Source organism: Eleutherodactylus coqui, chromosome 2, assembly GCF_035609145.1.
Source record: "Eleutherodactylus coqui strain aEleCoq1 chromosome 2, aEleCoq1.hap1, whole genome shotgun sequence".
NCBI classification, from domain to species: Eukaryota; Metazoa; Chordata; class Amphibia; order Anura; family Eleutherodactylidae; genus Eleutherodactylus; species Eleutherodactylus coqui.
Window position 1 is genome coordinate 92,771,126 of NC_089838.1, and position 26,972 is coordinate 92,798,097.

A 26,972-nucleotide genomic window follows, 5' to 3' on the forward strand; every position below is an offset into this window, starting at 1 on the left:
GTATGATGGATTGCTGTTTGGCTTTCTCTCCTGATACGAAGGGCTATTTTACACTTAGTGATGGCCGTTAGATTCTCCCTGGATCGCGGGAATCTGAGAGACAATTGTTTAGTGTAAATGCCAGCAGCGACTGAGCAATCAATAATTGACCAATTTCTACAAGCACAAAAATCAAACAATTGGCCTGTGTAAACAAGTCATCGTTCGTTTCGGAATGACGGCCTCTTTACAGTGAATGGAGGTGGGCAACCCACTCCGCCACCATTCACAGAGCGACCCTTACCCAGCTTGAAAGCAGAATCACAATTGTCGCTGGCATGGCTGCCGGGCGCTGAAGCAACTGGCAGTCATGCCTTTTAAAGGGACCCTGTGTGGCTGACTGCAGGCATAAAAAAAATTCTTACTTATCCAATTTAACTCTTTGATGTCTCTGGTAATAGCTTGGTATCCCACCTGGCTCCTGAATGTAGCATAGCTTTGTGTTCTATCACTGCCTAATCGCAGAGCTGTATTACATGTATCCGACTACTGAATGGGGACTAAAGAGGCAACAACCATGAGATGTAAGTCCGTACTGACCCACCAGGCTCCACATATGTAGCGGCCTCTAGCCCATTGGCGTATCAGTCCCAGGTTTTACTATTGCATTCCAGAAGAAGTACTTTGAGCCATATGGATACACATGCAATGAACTCTGAAGTCCACCCAGCCCTCTAAATCCGATTTCATCAGAGGTTAGTCGTGAATGTTCCGTTTAACGAGTTTGTCTGCTTTATTGCCTAGGTGAGACCGGTATTGGAAAGTCTACATTAATGAACACCCTTTTTAACACAACCTTTGAAACGGAAGAGGCCAGCCATTACGAGAACGGAGTACGATTAAGACCACGGACATACGAGCTGAAGGAGAGCAACGTGCACCTGAAACTGACGATCGTGGACACCGTTGGATTTGGCGACCAGATTAACAAAGAGGACAGGCAAGCATTACTAACTGTTGGTTTAATTGCTCGTCGTCTTGTGTGGGGGAGATTCTTGGTAGAAGCTCTTTACCGAAACTGGTTTATGGTTTGTATAGCAGTAAAATAGAGAAATTAGTGCTTTAAGGGGTGTCTGTCAGGTCCCCCTAATCTGCCCGGGCAGCAGGGTAGTATGAGCCGTCGGTCATTTACACCAACCTGTTTTGTGACTGGTTCCCTTTTAAATGTGGTTGCCTGTTTTTATAAGCTCTTGCTCATACGGTAGTAATGGTGCCATCACAATGTGCTGATACCAGGGTGGGTGTGCCACCGGGACCTTCTGCAACTGGGCCTAGGGGAAGCTACTGGGGCGTGATCATGTTCCCTGTAGCGGTGCTCTAGGTGCTGGCCCAATATGTTGCATCCGTGCCCAGTCTATGGCATATCCAAGTATGTAGGACCTGCAACACAACTCCATCCACTGGTCAGTAGCCGCACTGGGTAATAGAAAAGCTGGAAGACGGAACACTGTTCTGTTCATTCAAGACTGTAATGAAAGCCACATGTCAGTCATTGATGAGGGGATGGTGGGATATGTCATTGTTGTATGTCTGAGGAAACACACTTCAGCATCTGCTGCGCTGATGGCATCTCTGGAGCGTGCGCAGTAATGACCTCCAACAATTCTGATTATCAGCTGCATTGGTCTATTTTCCCGGGGAACTTATGTGAGGCTAGCAAAATGTCTATTGATACATGTGGGATGGACCAAGCCTAGCGGGACTCTATATTGACCTTTGTACGGCAAGAATGTCAGATTTGTTATAGGGCTACAGCATTTCGGATTACCCAGTTTGTGTTTATCGTGTCCTGCATGTCAAACCGTGTAGAAAGAATGATAGGGTTTGCTTAAGGCCCATTTACACTCAAAGACTGTTTCAAACGTTTGATGGATTTACAGTTTTAGCGGTCGTTTTGGATGAACACTAATGTCCATTAACACTTGAATAGCTTAATTTGCATGTAAAAGGGCTTCTGGGAGCTGTTTGCAGAGCACAGCATGTGGTCTGAGCTCTGCACACAGCTGCATTGTTCTCGCAGGGGCTGTTGGCAGAATACAATGTAATTTCCAACTTCCGTGCAGAACAGTGTGCAGTCCCTCATCTCTCACTCTGGCTGAATAATGGATTTTAAGCTTACCTTAAAATCATCGTTCAGCTGAAGAGTGAATGATGGTAGTATTTACATGCAACAATTATCGCTCATATGCCATCGTTTGAACGCATTTGAGGCGATAATCAATGCATGTAAATGGGCCTTTAGGCGAGATGTACACTTGACATATGCAAAAGTGATTGCCTAACGGTACAGTGCTGGTTGCAAAGTTTTTCTGTACATAGCATTGTCGTAATGTGGCTTAAAGAGTTTCACCTGAAGATGATAAAATCCTCTTTTTTAATGTGCACTGCATTAAAAAAAAAAAAACCTTATATGACGGCCTCTGTAATGTCTATGAAAAGTGCAGGTCACTTTTTTTTCCCCCTATATTGCAGTTTGTGTTTAAAAAAAAAAAAAAATCCCTCTAAAGTGCTGGCAACTAGAAGTTTGCCTTTCTTCCAGTCTGCTGCCTGCAGTCATGTGAGGTCTGTCTCTAGTAACAGTGATGATGAGACTGAACACAGGAAGTGGGGGATGGTAAAGACTAGTGCTTCCCATAGAAGTCTATGGAGAGGACAGCAGTAGGATGCTGATATAGTGGGACTGAGGCAGATGGACACTCGGTCATCCTACTGCCACTCCAAGAGTGTTATCTCACCTATGTCATGGATTCACATCTACACTGCTCAGCACTGCTGTTTAATGACCTCCATGATGCTGCTGACTGTCCACAGAGAGAGATGATGTACTGCTCCCCTTTGTGTGTAGTGTATGAAGTCCTCCTAGCAACTAGTCTCCAGCCGCCAGCTCAGGGAAGACTGCAAATTACAGATGAGGTCTACAGAGGAGAACACTGGTGAAAAGTATCACCAGAAATGGTGGCATTCCTCATGTACACGTGTGTCAGCTTATCCTGAAAGTGCACGTACGCTTTAAATATGAGGTTGCCATCTGCTGCAATTCTATTTTGTTAGATATGTCTCAGCTTTCCCAGAAGCGGCTATTATGGGAGCACTATTACTGCTCCCAGGGCTGTCACCCAACTTTACCTTGGCCCTGAATGGCAATTCTGTGATAGATTTGTCATTCTTCATACAGGGAAAGCTTGGTTGGCATCAGTGTTTTACTGTCGGTGCTAAGATGCCAAAATAAATAGTTTCAGACAGGCCAAGCATTAACAGAGTTTACTTAAAGAGCTAAAGAGTGGATATACATACAAGATATCTAAAGAGAGATACAAATAGTAGGTCAACAAGATGGGAAACCATTATATCATACTTGGCCTTCATGATGTGCAGTTACTATCTGGGGAGAGCCCTGTTGATTCATCTGTCAGCCCCAGATGTTCAGAGGAGACTTCACCTGTGTTATTCCATGATGGGCTGCACCCTCCCCTTGCTAGTTACAGTCTTGTTTACTCTGGATGACCCTACATGATTTTACAAGATCTCCATTGAAGCATTATACAGCCATTCTCTCATCACCTGGGAGGCCTCTCATATCAGTTGTGAGGGGTCTGCGCTTCACCAAATCTTTCTTTAGAGGATGTTCAGCTAAAAGAATGCCAAAGCCAATTAACCCTTACTATATAGCAGTGGTCCCCAACCAGTGGCTCGCAACCTCTTGCTGCGTGGCTCGCCATGGAAGTCCGAAATTATAATCATATGTACTGGCAATTGATATTTCAGATATATTCAAACCACGACAATTCAGAGAACCTAGTACTAGCATCAGATGTCACATTCAAATATTAGCAAAATTTCACAATTTCTTGTTTTTCCACATTTAGACTACGGCACACTGTGACTTGCAAGTTGCCATGATCCACCGATCACAAAAAATCTGCTGGAATTCTTGCAGTTGTCAGGTCATGTAAACTTGCTGGTTGCAACACAACTGCATCCGCTTACCTTAGAGTGCCATGTAGCAGGGCTATGGCTTCATCTTTGACTACGTGGCGTATTTCATGGTCAACATTGCCATATAGCCATAGACTAAAAGTTTCTCCGTTTTTGAATTGACTGTAGCTTCCCAGGTACAAGAGGTTGGAGACCCTAGCTATATAGCATTCATGTAGGAGGCGTAATAATGGTTATGTTAGCCAGCCAGCCATCCGATAACCTGATATCCATAAGCAACCACTAAGTGGTAGTTTTACCAACTTGACATGAAATAACGGGAAGGCCTTCTGTTTGCCTATCTTTCAGTTTTTGTATATAATCCCTGTCATCTTAACCTTGATGTAACTCGGGCCTCTAATTAGCTTAATTGGGCAAGGGAAACCCTTTCATTTTTCCAGACATGATGGTGTAATATACCTGGTAATGATAGGCTGCCGAGGTGTCTGGAATCTGTTATAAAGGATATATTGCGCTAAAAGCATCATAAAGTTGCCTTGCTGTAATAGTTGATAACATTGTAACCTGCACCAAACTTGACAGCAGCTTCTAAAAGCATGAAGAACTATATGCTAGAAATCTCCAGGGATATTTTTTCACATGGGGTAAAAACTGATGTTTTTTTGCCTCTGTGGCACTTTAATAAAAAAACAAAAAACTCCATTCTAAAAAGCAGTTCAATATCCAGAAACCTTTCTATCCCAAATATAAGTTTCCAACTTGCTAGAATATCTGCATTATTATGGTGAGTGTCCAGTTTGTCCCTGGCCCATAGGGGGCAGTAATGTTGCTACGTACTCTCCTTATAGCTCTCTGCTATGAATCCGTGAGTTCCCAGGTCCATCCTTTTGTTTTTCAAAATGGTAGCAGTGCCTCCCTAACTGCTTGGTAGTCCAAGTTACGGGTTATTCACCTCTCCCTGCTCACCCATATATCCCCTGCCACTGGCTTCAGGCTCCGCTATCTGCTTGCAGGCAGCGGTAACGTCAAGCAAACCTGCTATAGCAGCCAATGACTACACTCTGCCACCATATTTTACAGTATGGGGGACCCGGTAACGGGGTGTCCTTAACTCCAACAGCCTCTTTTTAATGGTCTATCGTTAAGTCATCAATAGTAGATCAGCAGGGGTCTGTCTTACAGGATTCCCATCTTTTTGCTGAGCCAGTGAACTTGTGCAGGGAGCTGATTTTCGCAGGGAGAAAACAGCTCCATTTTTACTCGAATAGCCAGACTTGGTATTGCCGTTCAAGTTTCCATTGAAGTGAATGAGAACTTGGCCTCCAATACCAGGCCTGGCCACTACAGTAATAACTGAGCTGTCTGCTTCCTGAAGAAATCTGCTCAGTTCATATGAGTGTGCTGGCCTCAGCAAACAACTGCTTGTTGGGGGTCTTGGGTGACCAACCTCAATCAATCTCCTATGGATGACCTAAAGATGGGGCATAAATGGTTTACAACGGGACAACCCCTACAATTGGAACATGAAATGGCAATTTTTCACAGTGGTGCAATTCAAAGGAGACCTCTGCAAATAGTTGTAATACTTAGGCAATGACTGTAGACTAATGCACACTCCATAAAACATGTCTAGTGACCAGGTGACGGCTCCATACAGGCCCATACTTTCTATTAGTGGTTGAGCCAATAATTATGTAAGTGAGGAGCGTCCTCTTCCTGCACTCCTGAGAACGATCAGATCAGTCAGCAGCAGCTCCAGACATAAATCCGGGACCTGCCTGTAGCCTACACCTTCCAGAAACTCTTGGCATTGCTGATAAGTTTGTGGTTTTTCCTTTTTATTAATAACTTGGAGCTTACACATGCAGATAATTCTGCTGTCAGCCTGACGGAGCCGGGAGGCACGGAGCACGATGTGATGGAACCAGACCAGCAATGGGAAAGCCTGCTGTAAGCTAGTCCAAGGACTGTAGGAGAGGTGCCTTAGTGTGCATGACCTCTCATACATGACGTCACCTGCAGTATCTCGTGACGTCACCTTCCAGAAATGCATGAAGATCTTCGTGTGGATGGTGTATCTCCTGTCCAATGGCCACACTTCATAGACCGTTTCTCTTCTAGCGCTGATTGCTGTCTTCACTGTCAGCAGGTCAGGAATCCTGTACAATCTGGGGAGCAGGAACCACACTGCAGGCTTCTTGCATATAACAGATGAGCACCTTATTTACGTCATTGGGGTTATATGAAATCTAGCATGTAGTAATGTTTTGGCCAGAGTCCATACGGCTAACTGCATGGCTATGGTATAGTTGGGCAGGACCCTATGCAGAGCCTGGAGTGCGGCGCCTGCCCTCTAGTAGCCACACTGGAGCAGATTTAATCTAATATTTAGTGCAGACTTGGACTAGACAGTATCAGGCCGGTCTCGTACGACTGGATTTCTATTGCGGAATCCGTGATCGTCACCCGTGCATACGATACGCGGGATTCCGCACATCTTAAAAGAATAGAAAATTTGCATATCCGCTCAGATGAGTGAATAGCAAATTGCGATTTCCACAAGCAGAAATAAAATCGCAGCATGTTCTGTTTTTGTGTGGATTCCGCACGGACGGCTTCCATTGAAGTCATTGGAAGCAGCCATCCAACTCGCGGGCCACCCGCAATTGGCATTGCCAACAGGCCCGCGGGTACCCCACATCATTACCTAGCCACAAAAACAAATATTTAAAAAAACAATATAAAAAAATGTTCATGGTGTATGACCGACACCGAGCGTCCGGTCATCTGCATTACAGAGAAAATAAGGTACGCAGGGTCGCCCGGACGTGGTCAGAGTCGGACTCCGCTTTGGTCTCCTGCATGCGGAATCTGACCCGTCCGTGTGAGACCGGCCTTGACATGCATCAGTTTATCACAGCGACTCATGCTGGATGATACATCTGGGGCCTCTTCGGACTGTCTAGTCTAACTTTCCACCACCTAGTTGCCCTAATTGTGGTGCAGTTTTTGGCACACAATGTTGCACCCCTTTCTGTGAAGCAAAGCCACTTTTTCAGACACTGCAAGAAGTGTCCAAAACTGTCTAAAACGCATCATGAATATAGTGCGAACATATAAGACCGTCTTCTGGCGCATTTTGAATAGTGACTCTGTCCTAGTGTCTCTGCAATAGTCTACTTGATAGAAATCCGAGCAGAAGTGTTATGTTAAAGTGATATGTGTGCGACAATATTCATCAGAAGACCCTTTCCGTAAAGCATCTACAATTAAGGGCGTCTTTACGCGTCTCTTCTCATAGCTGTGTGTTGTTCTGTTCCTTCATTGTCCGTCCTGTAAGTCTGTATACAATGACAATTGGAATATACCATCCTTTTATTTTCTCTTTAAGTGGGGGCGGACCTCCTCAACTAGTAACACCCAGTTGCCCGTTTATTCATACATTTCTAGGAGCGATAACAAAAAGCAAGACCTTTAAGAAAAGATGCCCCAGAATCGTTATATGATGTGGAATACAAATATTTGCTAAAATAGACACGTCCGGAAAGATGACCGGCCCTCTTTAAATGGCCACTCCAGTGAAAACCATTTTCCCCCACTGCACCCCTCACCTGATTGTCACGCTCTGTATATAGCAGTTACTTCCATGCAGTGCAGCCTCCTGTCTGATACTTACCTAAAATCAAGATGATGCCTGACTTGTCCTTGCCACCTTTTTCTCTTTGCTGTGCAATCAGTCCCATAATGCATCAGCACAGCATCACTTGACTAGCTAGAGCCAGTACCATCTCTGCCTGCCAGGAGGATGGTGGTGTTGGCTTATTTAGAATATACAGTGATCATAAAGACCTAAATATATACAGTCAGCAGGATGAACCGTGGTCTTCTCCATTATGTTTAATCTCTTTTTATTAAGTTTTCAGAATATTTTACAAACATTAGGAAATATCAGTAAAAAGGAGAAAGGAAAAACAATAAAAGGGAAAATGGAAATAGGCCTCGCAGGGCCTATGGTTCATATTGTACAACAATTGGGCACATCTTCTTGTAAACAACAAATATAACAGTCAATTCGTCTAGCCCATAGATGATCCCCGGACCCCCTTGCCCCCAATCCACTGTTCTTTTACTATATCAACGCATATTTAACTGACGGTAAAGGTGGGGTCTATGTCGTGATGAATATTATGGTTTATGTGGTGGGGATCCTTTTCATTTGAGGAAAGAAAGAGAAAAAGAGGGGGGGGGGGAAGATATAGAAACGATCTGAGCAAGTTAATTAGATAGCGCAGAAAGACAAGGTACTTTGACTATAGCTCACTGAACACCTCTACACAGACAGAACCACACATACACTCACACATAAAATAAGAGAACGAACAACAACCACAACAAAAAAAAAAGGAGGGGGGGGGGTGAGGGAGGGGGGGCGGGAGCACCCTGAGCGTCTTCCAGTCGGTCCCCAACTTCAAAGGCCCTGCGGCCCCTACAGGGCTCGTGAGTACGTTTAGTAGAACAAGCTGGCAAACTCTGCTGAGGACTCGAACATAATCCAGGGCTGCCAGGTCTTTCTGTATTTCTCCTTTTGTTTTTCGGGCTCTCGAGAGTGCTCCGCACATAGCTCCTCCATCTGGCTAAGGTATGACCTCTCCTGCTGCGGTCTTCTCCATTATAAGCACATGATGGTAGCCCCTAATCATCAGTAGTGTGCAGTCCAGTCCCCACAGTTTTATCATATAGGCATTCTGGTGACTGAACTATGGAGAGAACACAAACCTGCCCCAAACTCTTATGACATTGCCATAGCTGCACTGTGATTGGTTGCTTTCATTCCACCCCAGCAGGATAAGAAATGAAAGCTGCGCTGTGATTGGTTGCTGTGGACAATAAAGACAGACTTTCTTTTAGTCCGCTTTTATAGGAGTTTGTTGGTCCAACCTGTGTTTTTAATCCTTTTTTGTCCAGCATTGGAGATCAGCGTGGCCCCCACCACCTCCTGGGATCTGCGCTTTGTCATCTGTTGTGCCAGACCGTTTATCTTGGGTGTTTTCCATCCACTGGTTGTCTATGATGGGGGAGTAACAACCATTTACATGGCATTTTTGTGCAGTTACAGGTCAGTCGTTGATTACATTGATACTCAATTTGAGAATTATCTACAAGAAGAACTGAAAATCCGCCGCTCCCTGTTCAACTTCCATGACTCCAGGATACATGTGTGTCTGTACTTCATCACCCCAACGGGCCACTCCCTGAAGTCCCTGGACCTGGTGACCATGAAGAAGCTGGACAGTAAGGTAATAGACCATTTATCGAACGCGTCTTCAAGAAGAGGAAGCTTTTCTAAAGGCCGCCGTGGCTTTGCTCTAAAAATATCCTATACGTCACCAGTCACATTTGGATGACAAACTGTAGAGAAAGACATGAAGGGCACATCCGCCTTTATCTATTGCTGCTAAAGCCAAATCTATCGTCGTGAACCTCATGGGACTTTACACGATAATCGTTCAGTGCAAATCCCTGCATGATCTGAGAACAATAATTAGTTCATCATTAGGATCATGCAGGCATAAAAGTCAGACAACAATCGTCCCATGTAAACAGGCAGACCTTCATCTGTGAACTGCCTGTTTACTGTGAATGGAGGCGGGGAGCCGTAATGATCCCAGGTCCGTTCTTCATCCATTCACTGAGTAAGAGAGATCATCACTGGGATAGGTGCTTCTTCGCCTGACAATCGTGCACTGCGGGCGCTTGTATGTGGGACATTCTAATAAGGCACGCCTTGGTATAATGTACACTGTGCCACACCCTAGTATACGCATCCAGTGTGTCCACATCGCTGTATAGTTAATCACATCCAAGCATCCTTTTTATGGTTTAATGAGCTCATCCAGAGAATCCGTACATTCGCTCGGAAAAAACAAGGAATCCGCGATCTCCCGAAGGCTATTAAAAATCAAATCTGCAATTACTCGCAGTGCATCTGCTGCGGAACTCCGCTTGTGAAGTGGAAATTAGGCCTTAGCGCCGCGTAGCTGTTCACAAATGGTGACAAGATTCAAAGACCTTGTTGCCATTTGCAAAAGCTTCTGCCGCCATCTGGCACCAAGCAGTGCTGCACCCAATAGAGGAGGTTAGCACTAAAAAGGGGTCGCTGTGAAGTGCCCAGTGGGCTTATATGCAGTGTGCTGACAATAGAACTGAGGCGCTCGTGTTCAGGAGTATAAATCTTGCTTGGCAGCGGGGTCCATGTAGAATATCTGGATGTGCTCCCTACTTTCTCCCTACAGTTTGATGTGTAGGATATTTTTTTAGAGATGGCAACTAACGCCTTATTTCCTTTCAGGTAGTTATGTCCCAGGCTGACTGTTTCTGTTGCTTTCTCTCGCTCTGATGTCACAATTGAACTACTTTTCCACCATACTTTGTTTTCATCATTTCCAATATACAGGCGTCCAGGCCAGTGGTGTTAAACAGCACCCAGGTCCAGCATAGTGATGGTTGTCTGTATTACTGGTGGTTTGTGATAGTGAATGCGGTATGACCATATACCTGCTGGGCAGGGAAAGGGTTAATGTCAATATTCCCAGTGGCATAAGGCAGTGAGTGGGTGAAAGTCAGTAGGCCTTGTGTCCTATGACAGCGAAGGAATTCCAGCATTCCTTGTGATCTAGGGCAATGAAGGGGTTAATGCTAGCATTCCTGGTGATCTAGGGCAGTGGAAGGTCTAATAGTGCATACCTGGAGTCCAGTGGGTTGGTGGTTGTTCTGGAGTACAGCGCTGTCTATCTGCCTGTAACGGGACCGATCAATGATTGGCTTCCTGTTTTAGTTTCCTCCTTGCACTGATCATGGGGAGAAGATGGAGGGGACTGCGCATCTGAGATTGCACCTCTGTACAGTTATTTCTGATTGGACAGAGTGATTCAGGAGCGCTCTACCCAATCATTAACTATCTTGGGAACCCTATTCTAATGTGCTGTGAATAGGAAAGTAAAGCACACGACAGTCGCGTGTCTCTTTCAAACTTGTAGCAGTTTATTGCTTGTTGCTAAGGAAACTGACCACCACCTTTATGGAGCAGAGATGGCCATCGCTGTCACACTGTTCACTCCATATGCAGTGATCTGCTGAGTGGCTTGGATCTCTAGCACATGAGCAATAACTCCCGACCAGGCCACCAGCCACTGCTGCTCTCAATATCATTGCAGAGAAGAGCTTCTTTGTAGTGTCAAGAACAGGGACTTGCTGAAATGGTAATGCCCCTTTAAGTGGGGGTGGGGGGGGGGGGGGTTGGGGATTCTGTGCAGGAGCAGGTTTTTCCTGGTAGGGGGAAAACTGCTGCGCTGTACAGCTTGGGGTGAACAGTGCAGGGCTCAGCTACTACACACAAGGCTGCAGGAACAGGATAGTTCTCTCGTTTGCTCAGTGTCCTCTTGTACTAATCAAATAAAGAAAACCGACTAGTTAATAAATAACTTCCCGAATTGTGCATGTTCGCATGCAGAAAAACGCACCACCATGCTCCCATTCTTTGAAATGCACAATTAAGTTTAATATGTCCTATATTCGTGCACAATGCGCAGGAAAATGGAGCATGCTGCATTTTTTTTTTTTTTTTACGCAAGCACAATACCCTTATCAGAACTGAAAAAATGGGTTCCATTCACTGCATATTGCGTATGAAAACCGCTGCACAAATATGTTCGGTGTGACACGGGCTTTAGAGCTCCTTCACACACATATATTTGCGCATGTGTTGCGCAGAATTAGAACCTATTGATTCTCATTTCTCTTTTTTTTTTGCTCATTGCATGTGGATAAAATGTAGCATGCATTAAAAAAATTCACCAACGGTCCCCATAAGTCTCTGGCCGGTGTGCAGATTCGCAATTTGCTGCGCAATTCCATTAAAGGAAGAACACAGAGCTCCGGATCTCATGTGAAGGAGCCCTTACACCGAGGCTCCGTGATGGGAGAGTCGGGAGATAAGGGGTTTTGGGCATTGTATAAATGCTCGTTTGCTTTGCGGTATTCTGTTAGCTCCTCTATGACTTTATTAATGTGACCCACAGTGATGTTTGGGGACAATTCCTTTTCAGAGGCACGCCATGTCGGGGTGAGGAGGTGGTTAGTGGAAGCACGCAGAAGATAAACACTGGAACAGTACGCTTTTATGTAGCCTGAAACACTGCGCCATTTATAGAGCAGCTGGGCACGGGGTGTATTCTCACTTGTCCTCCTGAACTGTTCTTCATCACACATGGATGCGCCGTCCTACCCCGTACTGCTGCGGGCGGGCACACGCCAATTATATACTGCCCCCGGTATCAGTCATTAACCCCTGATTGTCAGAGTTCTCTAACTGGAACCTGGGTGAAAAGTAAGAGCGTTACTACAGAAGATTCCTGCCGTTAGATTCCCAGCCCCTCACTGATGTGCGTCGTTCTGCCGGGTATCCTTGCAGCTCTACAAGATATAGTCTGACCACACGTCTAATCAGTCACATTATCTTCACATGACTAAGCCATGGCTGTGTAGAGGGGCCGTCTGTTCTGCTGGAAGCTGATAGTTACACGTTTAGCGCTGGTTTTCATATGCATGAGCAAAATTTCCAATACACTTTTTGCAGGGGCGGGGAGGGAACCAAGAATATGCTGCGACAATACCTGAAACGAATAGTTTATAGACTTACTAATGTGTACTGATGAGGGTGGGCTTTACCTCTCCAACAGCACGGACGACGACTCTTATCAGAACACGTAGCCCAACCCGCATAGGATAGCACGTGGACACAAGTCTGTGTGCAATTCATTATACAAGGATTTGTCCGCTCCTGCAGGACCCACCTGCCATTCCACTAAACTGCGGGAAGTTTTAGTATAACTTTTTAACAGCAGATTATTGGTGAAAGGCCCTTCTAAATCCCCCCCACCCCCCCCAAAACCACCCCCCTCCCCAAAGTTGTAAACTGCACTTATTGCTGAAGGCCAGTTTCACACGGGCGTCTGGATTTGCGCCGCGTATCTGTGCAAGGAGTGTAGAATATTCGGATGCACATCTGTGTTTTACTATACTACTCGTGCTTGCAAAAGCACGCATGCTCACGGTCATTGAAATGAGCAATTTGGTTAGTTGAACGCGCACCATTTTCATGCGGAAAAGCGTCGGAAAATAGAGCATGCTGTATTTTTTAATTTTTTTGCACAAACGAAATACGCAGGAAGAATATGCTTCTGAATGAACCCACTGACATCAGTGGGCGCTATTCACTGCCAATTGTTCGTGCGAATTGTGCGCACGTAAAACACTGTGCAAATACATTGATGTGACGCAGGCCTAAGACTGGAATCACACATGCAGTTTGCAGGAGGATGGTCCCTTTAAAGGCAGTTTGCACACAAATACGTCTGATGTCCGATCCACTGGTTTGGTCATCAATAGTTAATCAGCTGGGGTCCACTGTTCCGGGCCCTGGCTGATCAGGTGATCGGTACCTGCTTGCAGCACTGTGATACACTGGGGTCAGAACAAGAGCAGATCGCTCAACTGCTAGTTAGTGGCCGGCACTTGTGACTGCAGGTGCAGCTGTCATTAAGATCAATGAAAGCTGCTCCTGCAATTACAGTCGCTGGCCACTATACAGGAGTCGGAGCCAACTGCTTACATTGAGACCCCTGTGTTTTGCAGCGCTGACAGTGCCTGGTAAGCTGATCCGCCGGGGTCCTGAGCGATGGAGCTTTGAATATCCCTAAACTATCTTGTGTTCCTCAGACCCCTATTGTAGAACATCATCTGTAGAAAAATGAGAAAGCGGTGTGACACTTTGGCGTTAGCTCTGCTTACTGTCCCCAATCCTCTCCCCTCCAGGTTAATATCATTCCGATTATTGCTAAAGCGGACACCATTTCCAAGAGCGAACTCCACAAGTTCAAGATCAAGATCATGAGTGAGCTGGTCAGCAATGGCGTCCAGATCTACCAGTTTCCGACTGATGACGATGCCGTGGCGGAGATCAACTCCGTGATGAATGTAAGTAACACAGGCAATGGTTAACGGAGGGTGATGGCGCCCCCTTCATGATGGCATACACTAGAATATGTGGAACGGATGATTGTTCTGTAGGGGGCAGTATACTTGTGAGGGGACTTGAATTGTTCAAGGTGTATGAAGGTAATGGGATTCTGTCTTAAAGGAGACCCCAAGAATAAAGTAAATCTGTGGAAATGGCTACGGTGGTCTTGCCAAGAGATCCGGGTGCCCACGTGCCCTCTTGTGGCGGGTGCAGCTTTGTCACACAGAAGGTGTGCATCCAAGTCTGCTGGGAGTTTTCTCAGTAAGGCCGCTTTACACGGACAATAATTCAATCCGATTTATTTTTGACTGAAAAATCGGTCTGAAAATCTGACAGAAATGGAAGCCATTAATTCGGAATTGGATTTATGTTAGTTTGAGTAAAAAAAAACATAAATTGCAGCCTGTCCTATTCTTGTCCAATTTTCAGAGGAGAGTAGCACATGTAACTGCGGGGTCCGACAGCACACGGTACACTCTATACAGGCATGTTGTGCCCAGGGGTTTACGACAGGTCGGCTCAAGCCCCATTTACACGGGACGACCTGTTGGGCAAACGATGCCTGGTAGCGTGTCCCAGGATGCTCGCTCCTCTACTGTTACACAGCCGAGTCACGGGCTCAGAGCGCGGCCAGCATGAAGGCGGGGCGGCCTGGGAGCGTTCCCCTGCCTGCCTCCATTCACTGCAAGCAGTCGATCAGGAGTGACTGACACTGAATGGTGCCTATAATGAGGAAGATTGGCTTCTACCTTTTTATTGGGGTTTTTTGAGGCCTTTTGAAACCACATCGGGGGTAATAGGCTAACTAGATGGACACATGTCTTGTTCTCCAGCCATACACCCTGTTACTGGATCTACAAGACTACTCGATCCCTCTTACTGAGAACAATCACACTTTGTTCTACTGGCTAACACCATCTACTCCCTGCAGAGCGGAGACCGTTCCTTCACATTGTATTTGATGACTTAAACCCACACACCGTCTTCAGGACCGAAATCAGAAGTCTTAAGCCCAATGCACACTAGCGGATTTGCATAGCGGAATCTGGATTCCGCAGCAAGTACTGCCCATAAGATGCTATTTCGTGCTTTTCCACGATTTCAGCTTGTGATTTTCAACTTGCAGAAGGAAAACCGCAGTATGTTCTATTTCAGCGCGGGTGGCTTCCATTGAAGTCAATGTAAGCCGTCTGATCCACGGTCCATCTGTCACTGTGGACGGGCCGCAGAATTCGCGTCATTGCCTAGCGACGGCGCGACATCATCTGTACTGCGCATGTGCGACAGCCGGCACCTCCGCAGCACAGAGGAGAAGATATCCAGACAGGTAAGCAGGGTCCACCGGCCGGGCATCAGGTCGGCTTCTGCTGCGGGATCTGCGGATTCCCACCTGGCCGTGTGCATTCAGCGTTAAGCTGTTCATCTGAAAAATTGTGCTTGTTTCCATTTTCCCTTCTCACACCAACCAGTCACACGTGTTAATTTTCTAATCTAGTCTAAATACCAGATCCCACTTGCTTACAATGCCGGTCAATATCTATAGGCTCTTAAAGCTGAGGGGTCCTGGAAGGTGCGCTGCATGTGTTCATTCTCACCACTTCCTGCAGCTCTCTAGTGCCCTCTAGTGATATTAATACAAATTGTATTTTTCTCTGGCAGGAAAGACAGCCTCCAAAGAAATACCATTTTACATTTGTCACATGCTTGTTGGCACATCACCAGCGATCGATCTGCGAGATGACTTAGTGATCACTCCTCATTTAGGCAGGCTATCAGAGTATTTACTGCTGAAAATCAGACGGTCATTTAGCATTATTACTGGGGCGAAGACTTGCTCAACAGCCCTCCCTGATGTATTGCACCATTTAATGTTTGTTAGCCAGTAATGCATCCTGCAGGAAGTCTTTTACTCCTTTCTCAGGAATGCATCTGTTTTTGATGTCTTTGTAAAAATGTATACTTGCATCATTAATTTGCAGCTTGCTCACAGAGAGCTAATTATTACTTCTTGTTTGTAGGCTCATCTCCCATTTGCAGTAGTGGGGAGCACAGAGGAAGTAAAAGTTGGTAATAAGCTGGTGAGAGCCAGACAGTATCCATGGGGAGTAGTACAAGGTATGTAACTGGGCTCTAATGGGTTTGTCATTATATAATCACCAGGTTGTCAATAGAGCTGACAGTGCTTAGCTCCGTATACTTAGCACTGCCTGGCATAGTACTGCAAGTGCAGCTCCCACTGAACTGAACACAATGCTATGCCAAGCCACTACAAAGTGTATGGAGCTGCACGCTTCCAGCTCTCTACTCATGGACAGTGGCCAGGAGGATAGCTGATTGGTGGGGTCCTGGGTGATAGACCCCTGCCCATCAGCTATGGATGACATACCCTGAACTGCCATCAGTCTTCAGTCCATTGTAAGAATAAGGCTCTGTTCACACTCGCGTCGGTATTCTTTGTTTGGCTTGCACTATTCTGCATGCTGCTAGTCAGTAAAACTTCACAGACCTATTTAATGAAGGTGAGGACATAATAGATCCACCGCATCGGCCATGACTGCTGTAAGAACCATGGTGCAGTGAACAGAGCCTCATAGAAAGAGCTAGCTGGCTATAATATTTTCTGTCTGGTTCCCGTGCTCCTTACCTTCCAGATATAACCTGCTCCTCTCATGTATTTGGTTTTAAAGGTGCACCCATAAGTATGGAATACATTTGCCCACCTTTTATATCTTTTCAGGGAAGGTTATTAATTGAAATTTTAAGTCTTTCTCCCTGTTTGATATTTAGTTGAAAATGAGAGTCACTGTGACTTTGTAAAACTGAGAGAAATGCTGATTCGGGTGAACATGGAGGACCTCCGAGAGCAGACGCACACCCGCCACTATGAGCTGTACAGACGCTGCAAGCTAGAAGAGATGGGATTCAAAGACACGGACCCTGACAGCCAGCCATTCAGGTTGGTATGGGGAAGTTAAGTGATGGCAACACTTTCTACACTATCTTACCAAAAGTAGGTGGACAGCTGAGCAAGGATCAAAAGTAGCATTAATTTCCATATGTTAATATTTAGTGGAGCCTCTTTTTTGCCTTAATGACATTGGATGCTCTCGATGGCACACCACCTACTAACATCTGGTACACCTCAGCTGATGATTTCCTTCATTCATCCTGCAAACATCTGGCACGTTCTCTCAAAGATGATACACTGTTCATGTTTTCTGACCTGACATTCCAGTTCATCCCAAAGATGTTCATTAGAGTTCAGGACTCTATGCAGCCGGTCCAATCGTGGAACATTCATATCCTCGAACCAACCTAAAACGACATTGGATTTGTGACGAGGCGCGTTGTCTTGTTGGTAGTATTGCTGACTATTCCCAGAGTATTGCCACGTTGACAATAGAATGTCAGAACGTTTTTCCGTTGCTCAGCTGTCCAGTGATGACACTACTTGCACCATTGTAAATGGGCAAATGCATCCTCTTTGAGAGAATTCACCAGATGTTTGCAGGATGATTGGAGGGAAATACCAGCTTAACCGTATCCGATTTAAAGTATGCCATGGAGATTAGTCATTGTCATTAGGGTAAAGGAGCCCCACTAAGTATTAACATTTGAGAATAAATACTACTTTCATGCTTGTTCAGGTGTTCAGTCACTTGTAGTAGGATAGTGTATACTTTTATACTACTTTCCACACCCAACTTCCATTTAGCAGCTTATTTTGTAGTCTTCTTGTGATTTAGTTGGTTTTTCTACAGCATTTCTTCAGTGTGATCACAGAAACCTCTTACATGTTTTACTCTGTCAAACAAGAGAATCTTGCCAATGGTTCCTGCCATGTGAATTCTCACAATGCCGGTCTAACGGGCAGCGCTTCTGTATAGTATGATAGATCGCATAATGAAGCTTGACAAACGCACTGACATGAAACACTGTTGTTTCTGCTGTGGTTAGTCTTCAGGAGACTTATGAAGCCAAAAGGAAAGAATTTCTAGAGGACCTGCATCGGAAAGAGGAAGAAATGCGACAGATGTTTGTGAATCGAGTCAAGGAAACTGAAGCGGAGCTCAAGGAGAAGGAGCGTGAGGTTGGTGACCTTTTTACCATTTATGTCCTGGCGGTACTACAGTAGCGGATGTATGATCAGTCAATGGTCTCTACACTGATACTGGAGAAATTAGAGGACAGGCAAGGGAAACTGCAAGCGTGGAAATTAAGAGAAGCAGGCAAAAATGACATGGAAACCCCAAGAAAAAGGGAACTGCCAGTAATAGTCGCGTGTCCGGCGCCTCTGAGCGATCCTTAGGATTGTGCGGCGTGAATATAGGAAAAGATCAGTGATAAGTGATAAAACAGTCACTTTATCAGTTCTCCAGTTAATATCCTGGGTATTAGGGCAACACTAGAGGCGAAGAAGGGTTAATTGGTGCGCATATATATGTTTTCGCAGAACACTTTATATTTAGGTGTGTCCTCAACGCCTCGCCCATTGTCTTCAATGGGACTTGCATGCTGTGTGATGTGCATGCGGGTGTGAGGTTTCCCATTGAAGCGATACTATCCTACTCATGAGGATTGCAGTTTCACAGAAGCGGTGCAGCTTTTAATATAAATCGCTATGAAAATCGCATATTGATAAGGGTGGTAACGGGCAGAGTTTCTCGGCCCGATGTCACGTTCTCTGGTATCAATGCTCCCTAAAACTGCATGTGATTTACACTTCTTTTCTTTTAACCTACATGTTGGTTGCTACTTGCCCTTTTAGTTTATATCTGGGCTAAAGAGAGATTAATGAAGAACCAGTTGTGTGTGAGCTAATGGGAATAAACTGTTTCAGCTGCAAGAGAAGTTTGCACATCTAAAGAAGATCCACTATGATGAGAACAAAAAGCTGGAAGACAGGAGGAAGGAGTTAGAAGAAGAGATGAATGGCTTCAACAGACGGAAAATGGCGGTGGAGTCCCTTCAGTCACAGTCCTTCCAAGCAACTTCTCAGCAGCCTTTAAAGAAGGACAAAGACAGGAAAAAGTAAGTGCTTGTAATGTCCTTCAGTTCCTTCCCTTCTATTAAGCGCGGTCTGTTCTTCATACTGAGGATCCCACTTCTGTGAGTACTCAGCCTTCAGCTATATGAGCGGTTTGTGCCATGTTGTTCCTATAAGGAACGCAGTTCATGTTGTAAAGTAGAAGGTTAAGACAACCACTGTGGATGTCATTGAGGGGTACCGGCTAAGGATCCATAGCAGAGAGCTGCTAACACATCAGTTCTTGCACAGGCGAACTCGTGAGTTGTATGACCGACTAATCCATAAAGCCAATAGTCAGTGCATGTGGCCTTACTGGACCTCCATATGCCTCATATTTCATACTATGGTTTTTTTCTCTACACTGCCATTGAAAGATAAACCTGTGTCTAAGGGAAGTAAATATGTAGAATACTGATAGGTTCTGTTACAGAAAACTGGGCGACCGTCACCAACCTGTGACATAGCACCCGGGGACAGATCAGCTCCCCATATTCTGCAGACATACAACATGGAACCCAAATCACACCTTTTACAGCCTAGCATGTCTGACCATTTGGGTTAATTTTAAAGCTTTCTTTGAGCCATACCTCCGCTGTCCCCTTGTCACACCACTGAAGGACTAACTAAGCATATGCACAAATCTTCCGGATGGAAACCCAATTTAACATTTCGGCCATATTTCCCTAGGAGACACTTAAATAAGAAAGCTTCGGCCGTCCTATTTCATATCATAAATTTACCAGTGAATTCCAAAATATGTGACGGATGATTAGCTTCACAGATTCCATGGTTTCTGAAGGGTCACACAGCGATGGGAGTGAATGCGCTGCATCTGCTGGTGAGCTGGACCTTCAAATGGCCCATAATACCAGTTATCAATTTTTTTTCTTTGTCCCATCTTGTTGGAGGGAAATCACAGTCAGCAAGTCTGGGGGATGTGTATTAGAGAAGCCAATGGGATCTCCTGCAAATGGCCTATTTCCTTATTACAGCAAAGGGTTTCCTTTCCTTGCTGGTCCCAAAAAGATCAAAGGCCCCTCTGGTACAGGTGTAAAAGGCAGTTGAATGAATATTGAGCTCTGCTTGGCAGGACATAGACTTAATCACTTGCCTAGATCTACTCAACTTTCCCCAGACTAGAAAGGTGGCAGATTAACATGCAAAGATGAATGACATTGACCAGAATCCTTTCATCACAGGTTCTGGTTATCCATATATCACGTGTGTATTCTTTACTCATATTGATCATGATATTCTCATCTGTTGTATAGTTGAGCAGCATTTACAGGGGCAACGAGCATTGTCTGCACATTGCTTTATAAGCAAGGGAAAAGATTGTCAGTTCCTTCTTGCCATGTTTGTTAAATGGACACTACTTTTATAATAGTTTTATAATATGTATATCATTTTATGTATGGACCTAGCAAACTCCACTGAACGTACAGTCTGCATGTCCGGTGTTTGTGGCATGGTAGAAGGGGATGGAGCCATTTGGAAGGTGTAAATGTAATCCATGTTTTAAGGCCCATTTAGACACAACGATTATCGCTCAAAAGATGTCTTTTGAGCGATGATCGTCATTTACAGCACAAGGTGATCACTCAAACGTTGAGTGATCACCTTTCGCTCCGAGCGGAGGATGCAGAAGACAAGCGTGTCGCGTGTCTTCTGCATCCAGCCGGGTGGCCTCGCTTGTCTTCTGCATCCAGCTGTACTCCGCTCGGAGCGCCCAGCTGTTATACAGCCGAGCGCTCAGAGCAGGGTATGGAGAACACAGCTGGGCCGCTCAGTTCATACCCTGCCTGTGTTCAGGGAGCAGGATACAGCTGAAACAATAGTATCAGCTGTATCCCGCTGTGAATTTCTGATAAGGCTCATGGTTCTCTTTCAGCACGCTGAAAGACAACAATGAGCGATGGCTTAACGAAAACTGCACGATGTCAGCGCAGTTACACACAACGATTTTCACTCAAAAGATGGCTTCTGATCGAATTTTGAGCGATAACCGTTGTCTAAATGGGCTTTTAGTATGATTTAGGCCAGATTTATCTGCATGGAAGTAAGGAAGCCATTCCTCTGTCAGTCTCACTTTCCACATTAAACTTCCTGTTATGTAAACTGCTACTTCCTTATAGAAATTGCTGTTTTTCAAATGAAAACCAGGAACCGCTGCCGTCTGGGTTCAGGCCCATCAGTGGCTCACAGGCACAAAGGATGGTTTCTTTTTAGATGAAATATTAGATTGTAATAACAAAATGAATGCCTTCTATCTAAGGAAAGTAGACTCTGTGGGCCGGACTTGTTACACGAACCTTCCCCCTTGACATGTGTGTCATGGGAATAAAGAGCTTTCCCCAAAATGCAGTATATTTACTGCATGTAGATGGCGCAGGCTCACAAGCCGAAACCCACAGCGGGAGTCAGCTGTGACTGAGGCCAGGGTGCTGCAGCGGCAGTGATCGGAGAGAACACCAATTCTTGGCATTAATCCTTAACGTGCCTGATCAGTGTTGATTGTGGCATATATGAGGTTAATAGAGGTAGGGAGCGCCCTTTGTGTGATGTAATTGGGGAAAACTGATGATTTGCTATAGCAACCAAAGGGCAGACAATGGCATCCCGGTCTGCTATGGATTGCAATACAAAAAAATATAGATAATGCACTGCAGTGTATTCTCTGAGTGATCATAACAGCACAGGTTCAAGCCCCTACAAGGGCACTAAAAAATGGTTTAAAAAAACAAACACTTTTTAGTATATTTTTCCCTTCCTGTTAATAGAAAGAAATTGAATTTAAAAAACAAACACCTTTTGAGGGTTCTTATTTCGCAATAGTGGAAAAATCTAAAAAAAAAAAAGATTTTGGTATCCTCTTAATTCTATTGATCTGCAGAAAAAAGTTAGCAAGTTATTTATGCCACATGGTGAATGCTGGGAAAACAACAAAAAAAAAAGCACTGGCAGAATTTGCTCTTTGACCTTGTCAACCCCCTCCAAAGAATTATAGAAGTTATGCAAGAGATACAAATGGTACCAATGAAAACTATAACTTGCCATGCAACAAACAAGTGCACACACAACTATGTTATGGCTTTTGAAAAGTGGAGATGAAAATCCCACCAAAAATCGTCCTGTCCTTAAGGGCTTACATTATGGGGACTACAAGAGGCGACAAGCTGGCCCATATAGGATTGATTGTGGGATTGAAGAATTCCATTTTCAAGATCTATGCTTACTGTCAGTATATGGAATCCTTTTCTTTACATTTAGAGGCTGGAAAGCTGTGCTGATCGTGTCCTGCGATCACTGACTGCAAACAGATGTTGAAAATATTGAGAGATTAAAACATTGTGTATGCTTAGTGTTTAATTGGTAGCCTGAAGCCCATAATAACTGTGGAGTAAGCGCGGACAAGAAGTCAGAAGCACATGAAGCGCCGCTGCCCGCTCTTATATTAACATCTGATTTTATGAGTTGCCCGCTTCCTTTTTGATTTGTGTTCTTATGCTTTAGATGATCTGCTTTCTATCCTTGGTTTATTTTTGCTGTTATTTTCTCTTTTTTCAGTTAAGACGCACAGACTTACATGTCGAGATTGGACTTGCAGGTTCATGTCATTACATTGCATGAATTCTCACCCTCCATCCTAACATTGTATGAGTGGACCAAAGCATACAGACAACCTGGAAACTGCAGAGTTTACAACGTTACCCAGTAACTTTAATATGTGCAGGAATAATGTGAGTTCGATTAATTCTAGAAGCTTGAAGCTTTCTAATCTATGCAACACCAAATGTGTATTTAAACCTCTTACCGATACATGTAATATGTGCAGAACATGCCCCATGACACATTTCACCATACTAGATCCATAGAGTATTCACTGTGGGTAGAAATTTGCCATTTTTATTGCTTTTTCTGAAAAGTCCTACGAAAGAACATTTGAGTATAAACCTAGAATACTGATATCTGCTTCACCGGGCATGTAGTGTACTAAAGCTAATGGTTCGCTCCAAGTCGTCTTATAAATGGGTTTTAAAGGATATTCTAACTGTAAATGAGTGCGTAGACTGCGGAGTCCATCATGGAAAATTTAACGGTCAGATGGTAAATGAAGATGCTGATACAATTAATTATGTTGGAAGTTAACATCTATGGAAAAGTTTTTAGTGACTTTTAACACATGTAAAGTTTTTCTACAAGATGGCATGAACCCTGCTGTCATCTGATGTGACTGTGGTAAGCTGTATTCCCCTTTTTTATTACGTTTACTTAACTTTTTACACAAACCTTTTCTTAACTAATGATCCTCTCAGTGGATTAATAGGAGGGATAATTTAGCTATTATGACCAAAAAGTTTTTCTTTCCTAATATTTTCTTTTTTTGGTACTTTATATGGGGTTTCTGGGGAAAATCATTGATGGTTTATTTTTAAATGACGGAGTGATCGCCCCCCAGTTATTAGCAATACAAAAGGAAGTATCATAGCCCCCATGTTCATAGGCAGCAGCCCATCAATATCAGTGGCTCTGCCTGACGCCACATCTCAGCCCTGGTAGATTATTCTGCTGATCAGTGGGGTCCCCCCCCCCCTCCACCCACAATCCCCCCCACAATATTTCTTTAAATCTAGTAAACCGACAATCAGAATAATTCATCTGGCACAGTTAATGCAATCGGTGTGTACAGAACTGTCAAGATATTCTTTAACTATGCTTCTATACAGCAATTGTATAAAATATTTAAGCTCTTAGTGAATAGAATTAATCATTATTACTTGTAGATTTATATATTTTCGCTGGCATATATAGTAGTTTATAATATACATGTCTCCATGGAGCAAGATGGTGAACAGAACCGGGCATGCGACATTCGCTATAATGGGGGAGGGGGGCCCCTCTTCCTCTGTAGAGAGGTTTGTAACACTTTTTGCACCCAGTGGACACTCCGGAGTCAGGGTAAATTATATGTGTAAAGCGCTTATTTCTCTACATGACGAAGTTTGGGTTTTTTCCCCCTTTTTTACTGCAACTATTTTATGCTATGTTACTTGTAAATATTTACAGGGAAAGCAGCTGAATTCGTCTTCCCATAGTTAAGATCTTCTAAGGGCATTTACAGGGCAGTCTCACCAGGCAAAAAATGGAAAGGTTAAAACTTTTTATAGACTTGAATGACTGGCTAAAAGTTGTTTTAGTTAAGCCCATTTCCTCTAGTACCCTTCCTTCCAGGAGAAGACGATAATAGATCATCAGGGACCTTCAACATAGTGATCCTTCTTCTTTTCCGAACTTAAAAAAAAAAAAAAAAAAAATGCCCATACACATTAACAAGCAGAGCTCTCAATTGGCCCTGGTGGGGGGGGAATTGGATTCTAAGACTTATGGGGGGCAGAGACTGATGTAAGTGAGTCTTTGTACAGTGCAGCTAAATTTGTTGGGCTATATAGGCAATGCTGTCACGGAATATATTTAGCAATTATGTTTACTAGTGGCAATCAAAACCTCCTAAAAATGTTTTCTAATGTTAACGATTTCTATACTATTCAAAATATTGCAAATGGCATTGGGGTCTGGAGGTCTTCTCCACTACTTGCCAGTAAGACATGTTAAACTCCGATCAGTGGAGGGGCACCAAGCTACAAGCCAGTATCGGTCATAAAACATACATTACATTAGCCACCACTGGTGAAGTACAGAAGGCTTGGACACTATATGTAATAAGCTCCGAGGGTTGTCTGATAAGTCAGCTGATCTGTGCATGAAGTTTTGATATTTTTCTGCTATTGTAGGTCTGAGGGTGCACCCAAGGCAGGAACCTCCTTGGTACTTATTTAATGATATTTATATTTTACTCACATACCTATACTATGTCATTTAAGGGCTTTGACAGGCTAGACTGACAGAAGCCGCATTTTATTTTAATGTCTGAATTTCTGATCTGATTATAGAGCAGAAATCAGCAGTGAAATCAAATTACATGGGGCCATGTAAATCCCTCAATCAAGTTGCAAAACATCTAGAAGTAGGACAATCCCTTTAAGACCATAGATCCCAGTGATGCTGTAAGTTCTGCTTTGCAGGACTGTGGGGTGGACTTGAGGTTTAACATCTTGAATATGGACAGTTAAGTACAGCCATAATGCGCCCATCTGATTGGGGTCTGCGGTATATGCGACTCCCAAAGCAAGGAAACTTACAGAAACAATTATTGAATATTCAGATGGGGTAGTATCAACAGTAAGTAAACGTATACATGGCTGGGATAAACCTGTATCTGCCCGAAAAGAGAAATAAGAGCAGACTAGATGGGGGGAGGGGGGGGGGGTTCTATTGTCAGTCTATGTTTCTAGTTTATTTGTCATTTTCCATAAGAATCGTCTGTACTGGGTCAGTATTTTCCTGCATGTTGTTCCTGTAACATAAGGTACTGCTTTCCATCTAGTTTGTCTATCTTGCCATTTACAGATTTTATGGTGCTGGATACACTGACGGCTTTCTTCCCAACATGTGCTCGTTGAGGTGTATATCATGTTGCATGACATTGTTTCACTCACTTTACAGAGGCCAAACAACATCACTTGTTGGAGAATACGTAAAGGGTTGTGATTTTCCACCATTGTGACTTTGTATTTTATTTTTGGAGATTCACCTGTTTACTTTGTACTTTTTTGTTTCTTTTTATTAAATTTCACTTTTTATTTTGCATTGTGTTTGTGTTTTATTTATGTTACAAGTTATATATACAGTAATACATCTGGTCAGACTTTCTCGCTTATTCTAAGGCCATATGCGCACGGCCCTGCCATTGATTCACCTGTAAGAATCGGGCATAAAGAGCATTGGAAAGCACAGAGTCTGTATGGTATGTTGTCCATTCCTACCATGCCTCTGACAGGGTGTGTTGGGCCACCGTACCTGGCAGACCTGAAGGCCATTATGGAAGCCGGACGCCAAATGGCAACCATGTGAGGAGTAATGGACGACTAGGAGGGTTCTCGTTAAAACCACTGTCAAGTGAAGTGAACAGCATTGGTTGTGTTATGACAAGGGTACGTGTAAGGGGGTGGGATATATTGGGCAGAAAGAGTACAGCTCGTTGTTGGAGTTGACATCTTGGAAGACCATTGCATTGACAACAGGGTCGTAGGCAACTAAGGCTCATTTATTCATGCATAGAGTAAAGGTTATCCTGTTTGATCTAATCCCCCCAACTACTGCTGTAACCAGTGTCAGAAACCATGGTTGGCAGTCAAGAGTGCCCATGCTGACCCCTGTCCGCTAACAAAAGTGACTACCATGGGCATGTAATCAGAAATGGATCTTGGCGCAATGGAAGAACGTGGTCTGATGAATCCATGTAAAATAAACCTTTGTGGACAGCTATGTCTGTTGGTTACCAGGAAAAAGAAATATGGCATAAAGATGCATTATAGAACAAACGCGATAGCATCAGTGGTGCAAAAAGACAAGGATTCTTTTATTCCGCCATGACGACAAATAACAGCGATGTTTTGACTCAAGTCTTTTTCAAGCATAACACAATGTGCGCTTCACATACATTGAGTTAATGCCTAACTATAAATGTAACACCCATTACATTCTGCGCAAGAGTGGAGAGACCTGTGCGGCGCAAGCACACCAGAGCGGCCCCATTCCACGGGACAGAGAGGCAGACTGCGCAAGCATGTCTAATCGAGGCAGAAGAAGGCTTCGGTCGGCGCCATGGAGACCGGGACGCCAACACCGGGGGGGGGGGGAGGTAGGTATATAACTTCTGTATGGCCAATATTTAATGCACGATGTATATTACGAAGTGCATTAATATGGCCATACAGAAGTGCTTAACTGCACTTGCTTTTATGGGACAACCCCTTTAAGTATTAGCTG

General features: G+C 44.2%; 1 protein-coding gene across 4 annotated transcripts in view; it reads left to right on the forward strand.

Annotated features, from left to right (window-relative positions):
- SEPTIN8 (septin 8) overlaps nt 1-25,788 on the forward strand; it is a 107,094-nt gene extending 81,306 nt beyond the window's left edge. For 3 of the 4 annotated variants that reach the window (XM_066591210.1, XM_066591207.1, XM_066591209.1), the window contains 8 exons: nt 784-979; nt 9,086-9,272; nt 13,849-14,010; nt 16,072-16,168; nt 16,841-17,009; nt 18,011-18,143; nt 18,894-19,084; nt 22,650-25,788. In XM_066591210.1, the coding sequence (XP_066447307.1) occupies nt 784-979; nt 9,086-9,272; nt 13,849-14,010; nt 16,072-16,168; nt 16,841-17,009; nt 18,011-18,143; nt 18,894-19,084; nt 22,650-22,653 (1,139 nt within the window). In that variant the 3' untranslated portion in view covers nt 22,654-25,788. The remainder of the gene's footprint in view (nt 1-783; nt 980-9,085; nt 9,273-13,848; nt 14,011-16,071; nt 16,169-16,840; nt 17,010-18,010; nt 18,144-18,893; nt 19,085-22,649) is intronic. The other variant, XM_066591208.1, reaches the window with a different exon arrangement.
- Nucleotides 25,789-26,972: the final 1,184 nt, after the last annotated feature.